Source organism: Bombus affinis, chromosome 7 (assembly GCF_024516045.1).
Source record: "Bombus affinis isolate iyBomAffi1 chromosome 7, iyBomAffi1.2, whole genome shotgun sequence".
In the NCBI taxonomy this organism is placed as follows: Eukaryota; Metazoa; Arthropoda; class Insecta; order Hymenoptera; family Apidae; genus Bombus; species Bombus affinis.
This window is the reverse complement of record NC_066350.1, coordinates 13,283,480-13,298,630: the sequence shown is the minus strand read 5'-3', so window position 1 is coordinate 13,298,630 and position 15,151 is coordinate 13,283,480. Positions and strand designations below refer to the sequence as shown.

At 34.0% G+C, this 15,151-nt stretch overlaps 5 protein-coding genes across 9 annotated transcripts; all 5 read right to left on the bottom strand.

Annotated features, from left to right (window-relative positions):
* Positions 1-155: 155 nt before the first annotated feature.
* On the bottom strand, positions 156-2,421 carry LOC126919042 (uncharacterized). Of its 2 annotated transcripts, XM_050727725.1 has the most exons (6): positions 1,731-2,419; positions 1,098-1,540; positions 936-1,035; positions 761-871; positions 507-662; positions 156-405 (listed from the first exon to the last, which is right to left on the bottom strand). In XM_050727725.1, exons 1-6 carry the CDS (start codon positions 2,082-2,084, stop codon positions 352-354), a joined length of 1,218 nt encoding a protein of 405 aa, XP_050583682.1. In that variant the 5' UTR covers positions 2,085-2,419; the 3' UTR covers positions 156-351. The 2 variants fall into 2 exon arrangements, with proteins under 2 accessions (XP_050583682.1, XP_050583681.1); XM_050727724.1 differs by lacking the exon at positions 156-405 and having other exon boundaries at positions 413-662; positions 1,731-2,421.
* A 470-nt stretch (positions 2,422-2,891) lies between these two features.
* On the bottom strand, positions 2,892-6,097 carry LOC126919038 (odorant receptor 83a-like). 3 transcript variants are annotated; one of them, XM_050727716.1, is made up of 7 exons: positions 6,006-6,097; positions 5,003-5,512; positions 3,707-4,149; positions 3,545-3,644; positions 3,370-3,480; positions 3,116-3,271; positions 2,892-3,014 (listed from the first exon to the last, which is right to left on the bottom strand). In XM_050727716.1, the coding sequence occupies exons 2-7, from the start codon at positions 5,372-5,374 to the stop codon at positions 2,961-2,963; spliced, it is 1,236 nt and encodes a 411-aa protein (XP_050583673.1). In that variant the 5' UTR covers positions 5,375-5,512; positions 6,006-6,097; the 3' UTR covers positions 2,892-2,960. The 3 variants fall into 3 exon arrangements, with proteins under 3 accessions (XP_050583673.1, XP_050583672.1, XP_050583674.1); XM_050727715.1 differs by having other exon boundaries at positions 2,892-3,271; XM_050727717.1 differs by having other exon boundaries at positions 2,892-3,271; positions 3,920-4,149.
* A 107-nt stretch (positions 6,098-6,204) lies between these two features.
* On the bottom strand, positions 6,205-8,315 carry LOC126919046 (uncharacterized). The gene is made up of 6 exons (XM_050727729.1): positions 7,648-8,315; positions 7,004-7,446; positions 6,842-6,941; positions 6,667-6,777; positions 6,413-6,568; positions 6,205-6,311 (listed from the first exon to the last, which is right to left on the bottom strand). The coding sequence occupies exons 1-6, from the start codon at positions 7,999-8,001 to the stop codon at positions 6,258-6,260; spliced, it is 1,218 nt and encodes a 405-aa protein (XP_050583686.1). The 5' UTR covers positions 8,002-8,315; the 3' UTR covers positions 6,205-6,257.
* A 150-nt stretch (positions 8,316-8,465) lies between these two features.
* Positions 8,466-10,936, bottom strand: LOC126919044 (odorant receptor 4-like). 2 transcript variants are annotated; one of them, XM_050727728.1, is made up of 6 exons: positions 9,826-10,936; positions 9,320-9,419; positions 9,129-9,239; positions 8,912-9,067; positions 8,765-8,817; positions 8,466-8,689 (listed from the first exon to the last, which is right to left on the bottom strand). In XM_050727728.1, coding segments are annotated over exons 1-6 (1,218 nt in total). In that variant the 5' UTR covers positions 10,623-10,936; the 3' UTR covers positions 8,466-8,688. The 2 variants fall into 2 exon arrangements, with proteins under 2 accessions (XP_050583685.1, XP_050583684.1); XM_050727727.1 differs by lacking the exon at positions 8,466-8,689 and having other exon boundaries at positions 8,761-8,817.
* A 918-nt stretch (positions 10,937-11,854) lies between these two features.
* LOC126919043 (odorant receptor 4-like) lies at positions 11,855-14,981 on the bottom strand. The gene is made up of 5 exons (XM_050727726.1): positions 12,968-14,981; positions 12,462-12,561; positions 12,271-12,381; positions 12,042-12,197; positions 11,855-11,950 (listed from the first exon to the last, which is right to left on the bottom strand). Exons 1-5 carry the CDS (start codon positions 13,762-13,764, stop codon positions 11,894-11,896), a joined length of 1,221 nt encoding a protein of 406 aa, XP_050583683.1. The 5' UTR covers positions 13,765-14,981; the 3' UTR covers positions 11,855-11,893.
* Between the last annotated feature and the right edge of the window lie 170 nt (positions 14,982-15,151).

Below are 15,151 nucleotides of genomic sequence, written 5' to 3'. Positions count from 1 at the left end.
TGTGGACATAGTAAATTACTGTATCTGTGGTTTGTTGTCATACAATGTTCATGTGGCATCGTGTAATTAAATACGATTAATAAAATATGTTGTTTTTACCTTGGTATCTCTTTAGAATTTCATATATTAGCACAATTTAGTATATCGTCACTTTCTATAATCTTTTGGTTGATCAATCTATTGTCAAAATCACTGTATGTTTATCATAATGTTATCTATCGTTACCGAAGTTAATAATAATGTATACTGTATAATGTACATTTAGGTAGCAACAAACATTTTTACAATATATTTCTTTATTTACTATTCCATAAATGAATATACGAAAATAACGGAATAATTATTAAATTATTACAGAGTGGCATTCCGAACGAAGTTTAAGTACGCGAATGATGTCTTTAGAATCTGCAAAGACGAAGTTATATTTAGTCACCGGTAGATTAAACGTTTGATTTGCGTAAATTTTGAACAGACAAAACATGAAGGAAATATTTATAAAAACCTACATTTCCGAAAGTAGGTAAGGATAAAAGAAATATTCTGCCGGCGCTAATTTTCACCGGATTATTCGACATAGCGATGATCAACATAAGATCTTGTACTGTTTTAGGTGGTAAGCGGTACCAGTCAATCAGATAGCAAGATATTCCGATGTTAGTACTCTGTAGTGTAAATGACGAATAATAAACGAAATTGATTAATACATTTTCGTACACTAATTACTTTGATAGATTGAAAATAGTGGAATATAACAAAATACCTTTTCTATTAGAAGGTTACCAATGTAGCATAACAAGAACATATTAAATGTTAAGGATACTAATAGCATTGAGAATGTTGCCACACCAATCTTATTATTGTCTTGCCATTCCTACTAAATACATAAGGGTATGGAAAATTCCTGAAGACATAAATCAGAAACAACAAAAACGTACCGTTATACAGTAGTATTCGAGCAAGCATATTACCAACGTGGAACCAACGAATTCGAAAAAGCACGCTTCCTGCAGAACCGTCTCAATCATCGTAGAAAATCTATAACAGTAGCCGAACTGTTGTTTGTCATTTTCGTGAAATTTTTTATTTTATCTACGTACTTTAAAATTCTTATGTGGTTCTCTACGATTTCTATCAGTCGAGTGTCCGGCTTAGAATTTTTATTGGCGAATTTTCCATCGACCAGATCGTTTAATTGAGATATAACGACATCAATCTGCCCACAAGCGTGTGTTGCAAAAAGCGCAGCCAATCCACAACACGCAACTGTCACAGAGTTGAACAAAAGTGTGCACATGCATTGGAGAACGTACACGATTTCGTAGATGGGACTTTTTTGGGCGTCGAAAAATCCACTAAATGTAGGGTACACTAGCACTCTGGTTGTACGATTATTTTCCCTCAGGACTGATGCCATTGCATATTGCATGATTGTAATGTAACACATTTCAGAGCTGTACATGAACACGGCACTGTATATGGTGAGATCTCGACCGATTTTTCCATATTTTAGCATCAGCGTGCGATTTCTTTGGAATTCTACCTGTCAAATGATTTTTATGTTTTTTACAAACGTTCCTCATACTAAATCATATTTATAAGTGCGTAGTACAGAGGACAAATGGTATAAGTGATAAAATTTGATTTTAAGGTAATTGGGTGCAAAAGTTCACTTTAGTACAGAAATCAAAAGGTTTCTGAGCTTTTCACATAGGTATACTTGTCCGACTGACCTGCTTCCAATCTGTCTGCACTTGTTTGATACAGTATTCGATGTTCGGTCTACGCGCTATCAGAGCCCAATACTTCATTAGATTGGTTGAAGCGAAACAAATCAAGCCTAAAAATCTCAGTTTTAATGAAGTGTCTTTTTCTTCCAGTATAACGTAAAGCACAAACTGCAGTACGTTGAAAACCGACACGAGATTACTGAGACCGATTACAATTTTTGGTACAAATTTGCCGATGCCTTTTAGCATAGCGGGCCACATCCCGATGGAATTCAAAACCCATTTGTTGTGTTTCGTTACGTAAACGATGTCTTCCTCGTAGTTTGGATTTCGTGGTTGTCGAACGGAAAGATGCATACTCGCGGGTAGGTGGAAAACGACTGTTTACGACAGTTCAGGTGCATCGATTGTAAGGGTGTTGAGCTAGCGCTCGTGATATCGCGTGCATGCATTTCTTGCAGCAATTCAATATCGATTATTACTTATGAATGTGGTGAAGGGTTGTTATTGTGGAAATAGATGGTAGCGTTACCAGCTATAGAACCTAACTTTCTGTCTAGACGTAAGTGAAACAGATTAAATGATAAGTGCACGACGATTAGTAGCTACTGGTGTTAAGAAAACATAATATCGTGTGCATGATATGTATATTCACGTAAAATAACAGTATATATATGTATATATGTGAGTAACTTATTAATGAAATACTTTTCAATTTTTCTTTTTTCCCATTTGTTAAAAGGAGCAGTTTGAAAAAAGTAGCATTTTCTAATTTATTTTTATTATAATAGCTTATTATTTATTTTATTATATAATTATTGCTAGTTAATATTATGCTATATTTTTAAATGTTGGCTTTTTTTAGATGAACGTTGCTTATTGCTGTGTAGACATACGAAATGATGATGTATGTGCTTTGGTGTAATATGATGCTTACAAAGTTTCGTGCATTTAAATACGAATAATAAAATATATTATTTTTACCTTGATATTTCTGTATGATTTCACATGGCAATAGATGCTAGTATGTCGTTATTTTGTACGATTTTATACTTGGGTAACCTATTGTCAAAGTTATCTTACATATTCACCAAAATGCTGTGTATAGTTATGAAAAGAAAGTACTATATACTATAAAATATAAATTAAAATAGCAACCAATACTATTACAACAAATTTCTTTATTTAATATTACACTTGGATTACGAAAATAACGGAATAATCATTAAATTGTTACATAAGAGTATTCCTGATAAAGTTTAAGTACGCGAATGATGTCTTTAAAATCTGCAAAGACGAAGTTAGATTTAGTTACCGATAGATAAAACGATTGATTTGCGTAAATTTTGAACAGGCAATACATAAAGGAAATATTTGTAAAAACCTACATTTCCGAAAGTAGGCAAAGATAAGAGAAACATTCTGCCACCGCTAATTTTCACCGGACTATTCGACATAGCGATGATCAACATAAGATCTTGAACTGTTTTGACTGGTAAGCGGTACCAGTCAATCATATAGCAAGATATTCCGATGTTAGTACTCTGTAGTGTAAATGACGAATAATAAACGAAATTGATTAATACATTTTCGTACACTGATTACTTTACTATATTGAAAAGAGTTGAGTATTACAAAATACCTTTTCTAGCAGAAGATTGCCAATGTAGCATAACAAGAACATATTGAACGTCAAGGATACTAGTAGCATCGAGTATGTTGCCAAACCAATTTTATTATTCTGTTGCCAATCCTATTAAAAACATAAAAATACCATAAACTTCTAGAAATACAAACCAGCAGCAACAAGAACGTACCGTTATACAATAGTATTCGAGCAAGCATATTACAAACGTGGAACCAACGAATTCGAAAAAGCACACTTCCTGCAGAACCGACTCAATCATCGCAGAAAATCTACAATAGTTTGCGATATGTGTTTGGTCAGTATTAAACAATGTTTTATTTTACCTTCGTACTTTAAAATCTTTATGTGATGTTCTACGATTTCTATCAATCGAGTGCTTGGATTAGAATTTTTCCCGGAGAATTTTCCATCGGCCAGATCATTTAACTGAGATATAACGACATCAAGCTGTCCACAGGCGTGTGTTGCAAAAAGAGCAGCCAAAGCACAACACCCAACTGTCACAGAGTTGAATACAAACGTGCACATGCATTGGAGAACGTACACGATTTCGTAGATGGGGCTTTTTTGAGCGTCGAAAAATCCACTATACGTAGGGTACACTAACACTCTGATTGTACGATTATTTGCCTTCATATTCAATCCCATTGCATATTGCATGATTGTAACGTAGCACACGAGTCCGGTATACATGAATGCGGCACTGTATATGGTGAGATCTCGTCCGATCTTGCCGTATTTTAGCATTAACAGGCGATTTCTTGGGAATTCTACCTGCCAAATAATTATTGCATTTTTGTACAAACAATATTTTAGGTGGGTGGTTCAGGGGAGAAGTGGTGTAAGTGATAACATTTTGATTTGCGCAAATTATGAGTAAAGATAGATTTTAATACAGAAACCAGTATGTTTCCAAATAGTAAAATACTTTACCAAACATGCAGCGACTACAAAAAATATTCTACACATCGCTTTATTTACTATAATATTCTATTTACATATTAGTTAATTATGTCCAATTATATTAAATTTCGTATCATAGAGTACTACGTATTTCATGTGACTACATAAATTTGGTACTGTGAAAAATGAAATATACATACAGAATCCGATAAGGAGCGCTTCGTAAAACACGCTTATAATTTATAATATAATATAACGTAAGTAAAGCTTTATGTAAATATTGTTTGTGGCTATTGTCCTTACAACGTACTGAGAGTTAATAAAATATTTTCTAAATAAATTTGTTAACTAGGTATCGTTTCTTTCTATAGATATTTGTCTTTTATTTTAATACAAAATGCACTTATATTGCCGGTCATGAGTATTAGTAAATTTACTTTGTGTATGAAAGGAGCGCTATATTTCGTTTAAATTATATACTTCTCATGCTATTTTTATTTTACAGCTATCTCATAAATTTGTGTTTTGCAATTTTATATTTTATAGACCTTACTTTACTCACACCGTATGTTCCTTATAGGACATATTAATGTGAACCATTAAATATGGTAAAATTTGTTAGAATTTTTTAACAAGTGTGTAACAAATGGGTATCCTAATAACTATAACCAATAGAATTTTTCACTTTTCCACTAAGCATTTTACATATATTAGTTTGACTGACCTGCTTCCAATCTGTCTGTATCTGTTCGATGCAGTATTCAATGTTTGGTTTGCGCAGTATCAGAGCCCAATACTTCATCAGGTTGGTTGAAGAATAGCAAGCCAATCCTAAGAGCCTTAATCTTAGTAAAGGATCTTTTTCTTCCAATATAATGTGCAGCACACACTGCACTACGCTGAAGAACGACACGAAATTACTGAGTCCAATCACAATTTTTGGTACAAATTTGCCGATGCCTTCTAACACAGCGGGCCACATCCCGATGGAATTCAGGACCCATTTGTTGTGTTTCGTCACGTAAATGATATCTTCCTCGTATTTTGGATTCCGCGGTTGATCGGCCTGATATCGAACGGAGAGGTGCATATTCATGGCCAGGTGGAAAACGACTGTTCACGATAGTTCAGGTGCATCGATTGTAAGGGCATTGAGCTTGCGCTCATGATATCGCGTGCGTGCATTTCTTGTAGTACTTCAAAATCGATTATTACTCATGAATGTAGAGAACGTCTGCAATTGTGGAAATAGATGGTAGCGTTACCAGCTATAGAATCTAACTTTCTGTCTAGACATAAGTGGAACAGTTTAGACTATAAGTGCACGACGATTAGTAGCTGCTAGTGTTATGAAAACACAATGTCATGTGCGTGATATGTATGTTCATGTAAAATAATAATATAATAATAACATGTGAGTAATTTATTAATGAAATACGTTGCAATTCCTTTATTTTCTCTTTTGTTAGAGAAAGTAGTTTGAAAAAAGTAACACATATTTTGTAATTTGTTTGTACCATAATACCTTATTATTAATTTAATTATCTAATCACTGTCAGTCAATTTTGCGTGATGTTATTAAATATTGGTTTCTTTTACATGAAAATAGGCTGTGACTGATTGTGTTATATGGACATAGTAAATTACTGTGTCTGTGGTTTGTTGTCATACAATGTTCATGTGGCATCGTGTAATTAAATACGATTAATAAAATATGTTGTTTTTACCTTGGTATCTCTTTAGAATTTCATATATTAGTACAATTTAGTATATCGTCACTTTCTATAATCTTCTGCTTGATCAATCTATTGTCAAAATCACTGTATGTTTATCATAATGTTATCTATCGTTACCGAAGTTAATAATAATGTATACTGTATAATGTACATTTAGGTAGCAACAAACATTTTTACAATATATTTCTTTATTTACTATTCCATAAGTGAATATACGAAAATAACGGAATAATTATTAAATTATTACATAGTGGCATTTCGAACGAAGTTTAAGTACGCGAATGATGTCTTTAGAATCTGCAAAGACGAAGTTATATTTAGTCACCGGTAGATTAAACGGTTGATTTGTGTAAATTTTGAACAGGCAAAACATAAAAGAAATATTCGTAAAAACCTACATTTCCGAAAGTAGGCAAGGATAAAAGAAATATTCTGCCGGCGCTAATTTTCACTGGAGTGTTCGACATAGCGATGATCAACATAAGATCTTGAATTGTTTTAGGTGGTAGGCGGTACCAGTCGATCAGATAGCAAGATATTCCAATGTCAGAACTCTGTAATGTAAATACCGAATATCAAACGAAACTGATTAATCCATTTCCATACATTGATTACTTGACTATATTGGAAAAGGTTGAGTATTACAAAATACCTTTTCTAGTAGAAGATTACCAATGTAGCATAACAAGAACATATTGAACGTCAAGGATACCAGTAGCATCGAGTATGTTGCCACACCAATTTTATTATTGCTTTGCCAATCCTACTGAAAACATAATAATACCATATACTTCTGTAAACACAAATTAGCAGAAATAAGGACGTACCGTTAGACAATAATATTCGAGGAAGCATACTACCAACGTGGTACCAACGAATTCGAAAAAGCACACTTCCTGCAGAACCGTCTCAATCATAGTAGAAAATCTATAACATTAGGCAATGTGTTTCCTGATACTTTCATGCAACTTTTTACTTCACCTACGTACTTTAAAATTTTTATATGATGTTTTACAATTTCCGTCAGTCGAGTGTCCGGATTAGAATTTTTCTTGGCAAATTTTCCATCGACCAGGTCATCTAATTGAGACATAATGATATCAATCTGTCCACAGGCGTGTGTTGCAAAAAGCGCAGCCAATCCACAACACGAAACTGTCACAGAGTTGAACAAAAGTGTGCACATGCATTGGAGAACGTACACGATTTCGTAGATGGGACTTTTTTGGACGTTGAGCAATCCACTATAGGTAGGGTACACTAGCACTCTGGTTGTACGATTATTTTCCTTCAGCATTGATCCCAATGCATATTGCATGATTGTAATGTACAACATTTCAGAACCATACATAAACACGGCACTGTATATGGTAAGATCTCGACCGATTTTTCCGTATTTTAGCATCAGCATACGATTTCTTTGGAAATCTACCTGTCAAACGATTTTTATGTTATTTACAAGCATTCCTCATACTAAATCACATTTATAAGTAAGTCGGAGTGTAGTTCAGGGGATAAGCGATATAAGTGATAAAATTTGATTTTAAGGAAACTGGGCGTAATCTTTCACTTTAATACAGAAACCTACAAAAGCCTTCTGTGCTTTTGACATAGATATACTTGACTGACTCACCTGCTTCCAATCTATCTGCACCTGTTCGATACAGTATTCGATATTCGATTTGCGCGCTATCAGAGCCCAATACTTCATCAGATTGGTCGAAGCAAAACAAATTAAGCCTAGGAATCTCACTTTTAATGTAGTGTTTTTTTCTTCCAGTATAATGTGTAGTATAAATTGCAGTACGTTCAAAGACGATACGAAATTACTCAGACCTATTATAATTTTTGGTACAAATTTTCCGATGCCTTTTACTACAGTGGGCCACATGCCGATGGTACTCAGGATCCATTTGTTGTGTTTCGTCACGTAAACAATGTCTTCCTCGTAATTTGGATTCTGTGGTTGTCGAACGGAAAGATGCATATTCGCGGGCGGATCGAGAACGACTGTTTATCACAGTTCAAGTATATTGATTGTATGTCGCTGAGCTTACGCTTGTGATATTACGTGCGTGCATCTGCAACTCTACTATTATTTGCAGCTACACTTGGAAATCGATACGACTGAAAAAAGGGAACGTCTGGAATTATAGCATGGGATATTTATAACAACTAGTAGCCAGTTCCGCAAGATAAACAGAGAAGATGGAAAGCTGCAATTACGCATAAGTGCTTGAAAGTTTGGTATCATTGTTTTTCAAACGATATACGACTGTAAGCTGTATAGTTGTGATCTTGTATTGAAGGAGATGTATTTTTATAATACATGTGAATGGAATATGTTATAAAATTTTAAATTTCGTAACATTAGTATATTCTGGAAATTTCTGTCTTTTTACTATAAAAATTCACTGGAAAATTATATTTTTTTGTTCGTTTTAAAAGGAAAAGAATGTGATGGCTGCATTTTGACGCATGAAATAGCAATAAATAAGTGCAAGTTGTAAAATTTTATCAACTGCTAATAGAAATGTTTCTATTTATATTTTATATATATATATATTTTCTCTCATTGATTTTAATACTGAACAAATTTGAAACTATTCGAATTTAGATTGATTATCTGCTATGATTAATTTTGATACCTGCATTTTAGATTTAATAAGTGATATCTGCAAAAATAATTTTTCAATAGTAGCATAATACAATTGTATGGTTACGATAGTGAAAGATATAAGTGTTCTTACCAATCTGCAACTGTTTGAAGTAAATTCAAATAAACTAATGATGTTTTTGCTACCTGCAAATTTTTAAGTGCAGAAGTTTATTATTCTATTTTATTTAAATTATTCGATTCGGTATACAGTGAAATTGTTTACAAATCAGAAACTTACGGAGCTAAAAGTGTTCAAAGATAATTCAATTATTTTTCCGGCAGTTAGTTTTGGTGGATACTGAGATATAGAGATCAGTAGAATGAGATCGTAAGCTTCTTTAGCTGGCAAGTTATACCAGTCGATTTCATAAGAAACTGTACCAATTTCGCTACACTAATTATGATCATTGAGAATATCTAATGAAATAAAAAATATATAAAAAAGAAATTTGTACCTGCTCAGAAAGTAGTTCACCTATGTAGCAAAATATAAATATATTAAATGTAAAGGAAGTCAGCAGAGTAATATAAGTGAATGTAACGATTAGATCAGTGCTTGCCCATTCCTAAAATACATTTATCACAATTATGTTCACTTACAATCTATCTTCACCATAAAGAAATATATACTAATTCAATCGCATACCATCAAACAGTAATATTCCAGCATACACATATTCATCGTGCACTCTACGATCTCTGTCAAGCAAATCTGGTACAAAGCATCTTCGATATTTTTCGAAAATCTGAAATTTCCAAAAAAAAGATATATGTGCATGTAAAATATTCAAATATCTGTATGAATACATTTGAGAAGAAAAGTAAGTGGTCAATTGGGATAGCAGTCAATGAAACAGAATCGAACTGGTATTAATGTTATTGTGTTTTATTTATTATATATCCTCATCATATATCCTTACATTACACAGATAATTTAATAAAAAAAAATTAAATTAATATTTATATTATTGTGTAGGTGACCAGTATTTAGCGAAACTCCTTTTATATCTATTTCCACCACCTATCCACTTACTTTTGTTCCCAACGGTATGTACAAAAGATGTAGGAAAATGTGCACAGACTCTTATCGTGTTAAAATCCATTCCTATTAAAACAGAAGTCTTGTCGATTAATAAATTCAAAATGCATTACCTTAAAGTTTCTACGTGATCGCGCACAATAACAGCGAAAAGGTCACGATCCTTGCTCTCCACCAAATTCTGTAACCTCACAATCTGTATTTGAATCTGGCCACAAACATGAGTAACAAACACTGCAGCCAAACCATATGCAACCGTGGTGATGCTATACATAATCATAGCAGCGAAGCAGTGAAGAAAGAACACGATTTCATACGTAGGACTAGATTGCGTATCAAAAAACGGATCGTAACCGATATAAGTCAATGGTCTAACTGTGTAATTCTCTCTAGTCTTATCCGTGGACAAGAATTGCGCCACCGTGTGATAGGACATTCCACCTGTATATATGAAAACGGCGCACATGGTAATAAGCTTTCTGCTAATGCCCGCGTATTTTAACATAATCTGCCGATGATTCGGATCCTGCACTCTCTTCCAGTCATTTTTGAGCTGTCGGATGCACCTCTGCAGGAAGGCTCCTTTTAGGGCAAGGTAACTGTACTTAACTGTGGCAAATACACAGAAGCCAACTGGACCGAGCATTTTCACCTTCATGTAAAGATTTTTCTCTACGAAGAAGAAGTGATGGCCAGATGGTAAGATGATGAAGAATATGCTGCAGAAGCATATGATCATAACTGCGACTGAGAGGAGCTGTTCCAGTTTGCTCGTGTGATCGTTAACGAGGGGCCACACTCCAATCAGCTTCAACAGCCATTGACACATCTGCAGCGTGTAATGTATGTCGTTCTGGTAATGGTTGTTTTTCAGTTGATCGTCAACTATGGTGTATGATCGATCATACATACTGGCAGCTCTAGTGCACACTGTCGACTGACCGATAGGATAGAAACTTTCAACACGATACTGTCAGAACGCAAGCGCGCGCTTCTCCGTTTCGATGAACTTCTCCACATGCTTCGTGAATGAGGGGGCTTCGTAGGGGAAACTTTCTTCGGTGATTATTAAGCATGCAAGGTTTTTCATCTTTTACAGGTTCTGCATTCGCATGTTGGAGGAGAGGTTTAGTGGAATTACAGTGCAAAGAAGTCGTGCATTTAGCTAATAAACGTGTGTGGTGTTCTACGTTTAACATTTTGCTGTAAGGGGTGAAATACTTTATTGTGATTTCCATATGATGAGATGTGAGGTATGAATTAATATTTTTATATTAAATACATATATTATGCTATTGAACGTCAATGTGTATTGTATTTTATGTTGGATATACATTTTTATTCTATCGATGTTTTAAATTGTAATAATTTTTATATATGTATCTATTTGTTATTTTAACTTCCATTTGAGATCGTGAAATGATCATAATTATACAGGATTAAAGGATCTTTATCGGACAACTGATACGAGTTCGTCACGTAAACATGTCATTAACTTTCTGGCACTGTCAGCGATATAAATTAAGTTCGATTACGCTTTTTGGTAAAACCATGCCGGTGTCTTCTAACATGGTGGGTTACATCTCGATGGTATTCTGATTTTGTTTGTTGTGTATCGTTACGTTATCGGTTTCTTTCTTATAATTTAGATTTCGCGGATGATCTTTCTGATATCGGTCGCAAATACAGTTATTTACAAATTCAAGTGAATTGATTGTGAGGTTGTTAAGTTTGAGTTCGTGATATTTTGTGCGTGGATCTGAAAATATATTACTATTTGCAACTATACTTGCAAATCGATGCACACAACTTAAAAGAAAGGAGCGTCTGGTATTATATAAAATGAGTAAAAATACAGTTAGAAACCAGTTCTGTAAGGCAAACAGAAGAGATCGAAAGCTGATATCATGCATAACTGCTCGACGATTGGGTGTTATTGCTTTTCAAATGGTATACGACTGTAACCTATACAATTGTTATGAAAAGATGCATTTTATATTGAAAGAAATTGCACTTTTAATACAGGACAAATTCGGAACTATTTCTATTTAGATTGATCATCTATTACAATTAATTCTGATACCTGAATTTCACATTTCGAAGAGGTCATCTGCGAAAATAATTTTTTAATAATATGATGATATGATTTTACGATTCTGATAGTAAAAGATATAAGTGTTTTTACCAATCTGCAACTGTTTGAAGTAAATTCAAATAAACTAATGATGTTTTTGCTACCTGCAAATTTTTAAATGCAGAAGTTTATTCTATTTCATATAAATTATTCGATTCGGTATACAGTGAAATTGTTTACAAATCAGAAACTTACGGAGCTAAAAGTGTTCAGAGATAATTCAATTATTTTTCCGGCGGTTAGTTTTGGTGGAGATTGAGATATAGAGATCAGTAGAATCAGATCGTAAGCTTCTTTAGCTGGCAAGTTATACCAGTCGATTTCATAGGAAATTGTACCAATTTCGCTACACTAATTATGATTATTGAAAATATCTAATGAAATGAAGAGAATACGCAAGTAAACAAAATTGTCTTGCAACTACCTGTTCAGAAAGAAGTTCACCTATGTAGCAAAATATAAATATATTAAATGTGAAGGAAGTCAACAGAGTCATATAAGTCAATGTAGCGATTAGATCACTGTTTGCCCATTCCTAAAAGACATTTATCATAATGTCAATTTCTTAAAATTTATCTTCAACATAAATAAATATATATTAATTGAGTTGCTTACCACCAAGCAGTAATATTCGAGCATACACATATTTATCGTACATTCTACGATCTCTGTCAAGCAAATCTGGTACAAAGCATCTTCGATATTTTTAGAAAATCTGAAATTTTGATGTATTTACTTTTCTATATAAAATTCCGTCTGTAATATAAAAGATATTTCAACATGTATATGAATACAGTTGAGCAGGAAAATAAGTAGTCAATTAGAATGATCAAGAATAGTAATCAGCATGAAGTTTAATCGTACTGGTGTTAGTGTTATATTGAGTTTCATTTATTCTATGTATATCCTTATATCATATAGACTATTTGGTAAATAAATGAAATTAAAATTTATATTATTGTTACATAAGTCATATTTAACGAAACGCCTTTGGTGTTAATTTGAGCTACCTGTTTACTTATTTTTGTCTCCGTCTGTATGGTATATAATCTGTAGTAAAAAGCTCACACATTCTTATAATGGTAGAAATATTATCAATTGATAAATTCGATATTCGTTACCTTAAAATTTTCACGTGATCGCGCACAATAACAGCAAAAAGATCACGGTCCTTGCTCTCCACCAAATTCTGCAACCTTACAATCTGTATTTGAATCTGGCCACAAACATGAGTAACAAACACTGCAGCCAAACCATATGCAACCGTGGTGATGCTATACATAATCATAGCAGCGAAGCAATGAAGAAAGAACACGATTTCATACGTAGGGCTGATCTGCGCATCGAAAAACGGGTCGTAACCGATATACGCCAATGGTCTAACTGTGTAATTTTCTCTAGTCCTCTCCTTGGACAAGAATTGCGCCACCGTGTGATAGGACATTCCACCTGTATATATAAAAACAGCGCACATGGTGATAAGCTTTCTGCTGATGCCCGCGTATTTTAACATGATCGCACGATGATTCGGATCCTGCACTCTCTTCCAGTCATTTTTGAGCTGTCGGATGCATCTCTGCAGGAAGGCTCCTTTTAGGGCAAGGTAACTGTACTTAACTGTGGCAAATACACAGAAGCTAACCGGACCGAGCATTTTCATCTTCATGTAAATATTTTTCTCTACGAAGAAGAAGTGATGGCCACATGGCAAGATGATGAAGAATATGCTGCAGAAGCACATGATCATCACGATGATTGAGAGGAGGTGTTCCAGTCTGCTGGTATGATTGTTAACGAGGGGCCACATTCCAATCAGTTTCAACAGCCATTGACACATCTGCAGCGTGTAATGTATGTCGTTTTGGTAATGGTTGTTTTTTAGTTGATCGTCAACTATGGTGTATGATCGATCGTACATACTGGCAGCTCTAGTGCACACTGTCGACTGACGGATAGGATAGAAACTTTCAACACGATACTGTCAGAACGCAAGCGCGCGCTTCTCCGTTTCGATGAACTTCTCCACATGCTTCGTGAATGAGGGGGCTTCGTAGGGAAAAACTTTCTTCGGTGATTATTAAGCATGCAAGTTTTTTCATCTTTTACAGGTTCTGTATTCGCATGTTGGAGGAGAGGTTTAATGGAGTTACAGTGCTGAGTAATCATGCGATCGGAGAATGAGCGTATGTTGTGTACCACTTATTTAATTTTACTATAAGTGACAATATATCTTATTGTGGTTTCTAAATGGCTGTGAAGAATTAATATTTCTGTGTCAAATACATATATTGTTTTATTGCGTGCCAGTATATATTATATTTTATATTGCATTATGTATTACATTTTATTCCACCGATGTTTTAAATTGTAATAATTTTTATATATGTATCTATTTAATAGTCTTTAGATTGTTTTGTGTAATGGACTTCTGTTTTATTTTAGGAAAATCTTGTTATACCTGTTGCAGTGCGAGAAGTTGTTCATATGAAATTTTACTCTACATCGTCCAATTGCAACTTATAGCAATTGAGTCTCTAAAGCTTAAGGGCAGTTTGGAAGAGACCAGGGATAGAAGTGTATACTAGGTAGAAGAAATGAGTGTTCACTTAATGAAGTTCTACTACTAGGCAAGTTATTGGGCTTAGTTAGAGAGCGTAGACAGAAAAAGCAATTGGTTAGTGCGTGTTTCATAGAAAGAGAAAGTCCAGTTGCGACATACAGGTCACATCAGAGCAGCGACAGGTGATCGCGTGCGAAGTTCGAGTGTTCGACTAAGGGTTTGCAGGCAAGAAAATAATAAAGAGCGCAGAGTTTAAAGAAAAGAAAATAGTATACTAATACCACATAATTTTGCGTCGTTGTGTTGTCCTTTGTTAGAAGCAGCTGTCATTTCCTTAAACTTCTAAAGACTCGAAGGCTTTACAATTGTCTTGAAGCGCTGCGACAGTATCTTTTTATGTTAGTAGTGGCTATAGAATTTTATTATACACCTTATGAGTTATAAAAAAGGCGAAGGCGATAAAAAAGGCGATATTTTGGAGGAAATATCTTTCAGAAATTTATATATCCGGAAATGTAAGATTAAGATCTCTTTCTTAATGGATAATGAAAAAAAGAAAAATGTAAGTATGGGAAAAAGAAAGAACGGAAGTTAGAATTCCTGTTGTGTATCCTTTCTAAAATACAATCACTAATTCAGTTTTTAATATCACGTTTCTAATTATCAAACGTTTGTCGTATAATTTCGTCCGTTGTATATTTTAGAGTCTAACACTAAAATAATTCAAATTATTTCAATAATAAAT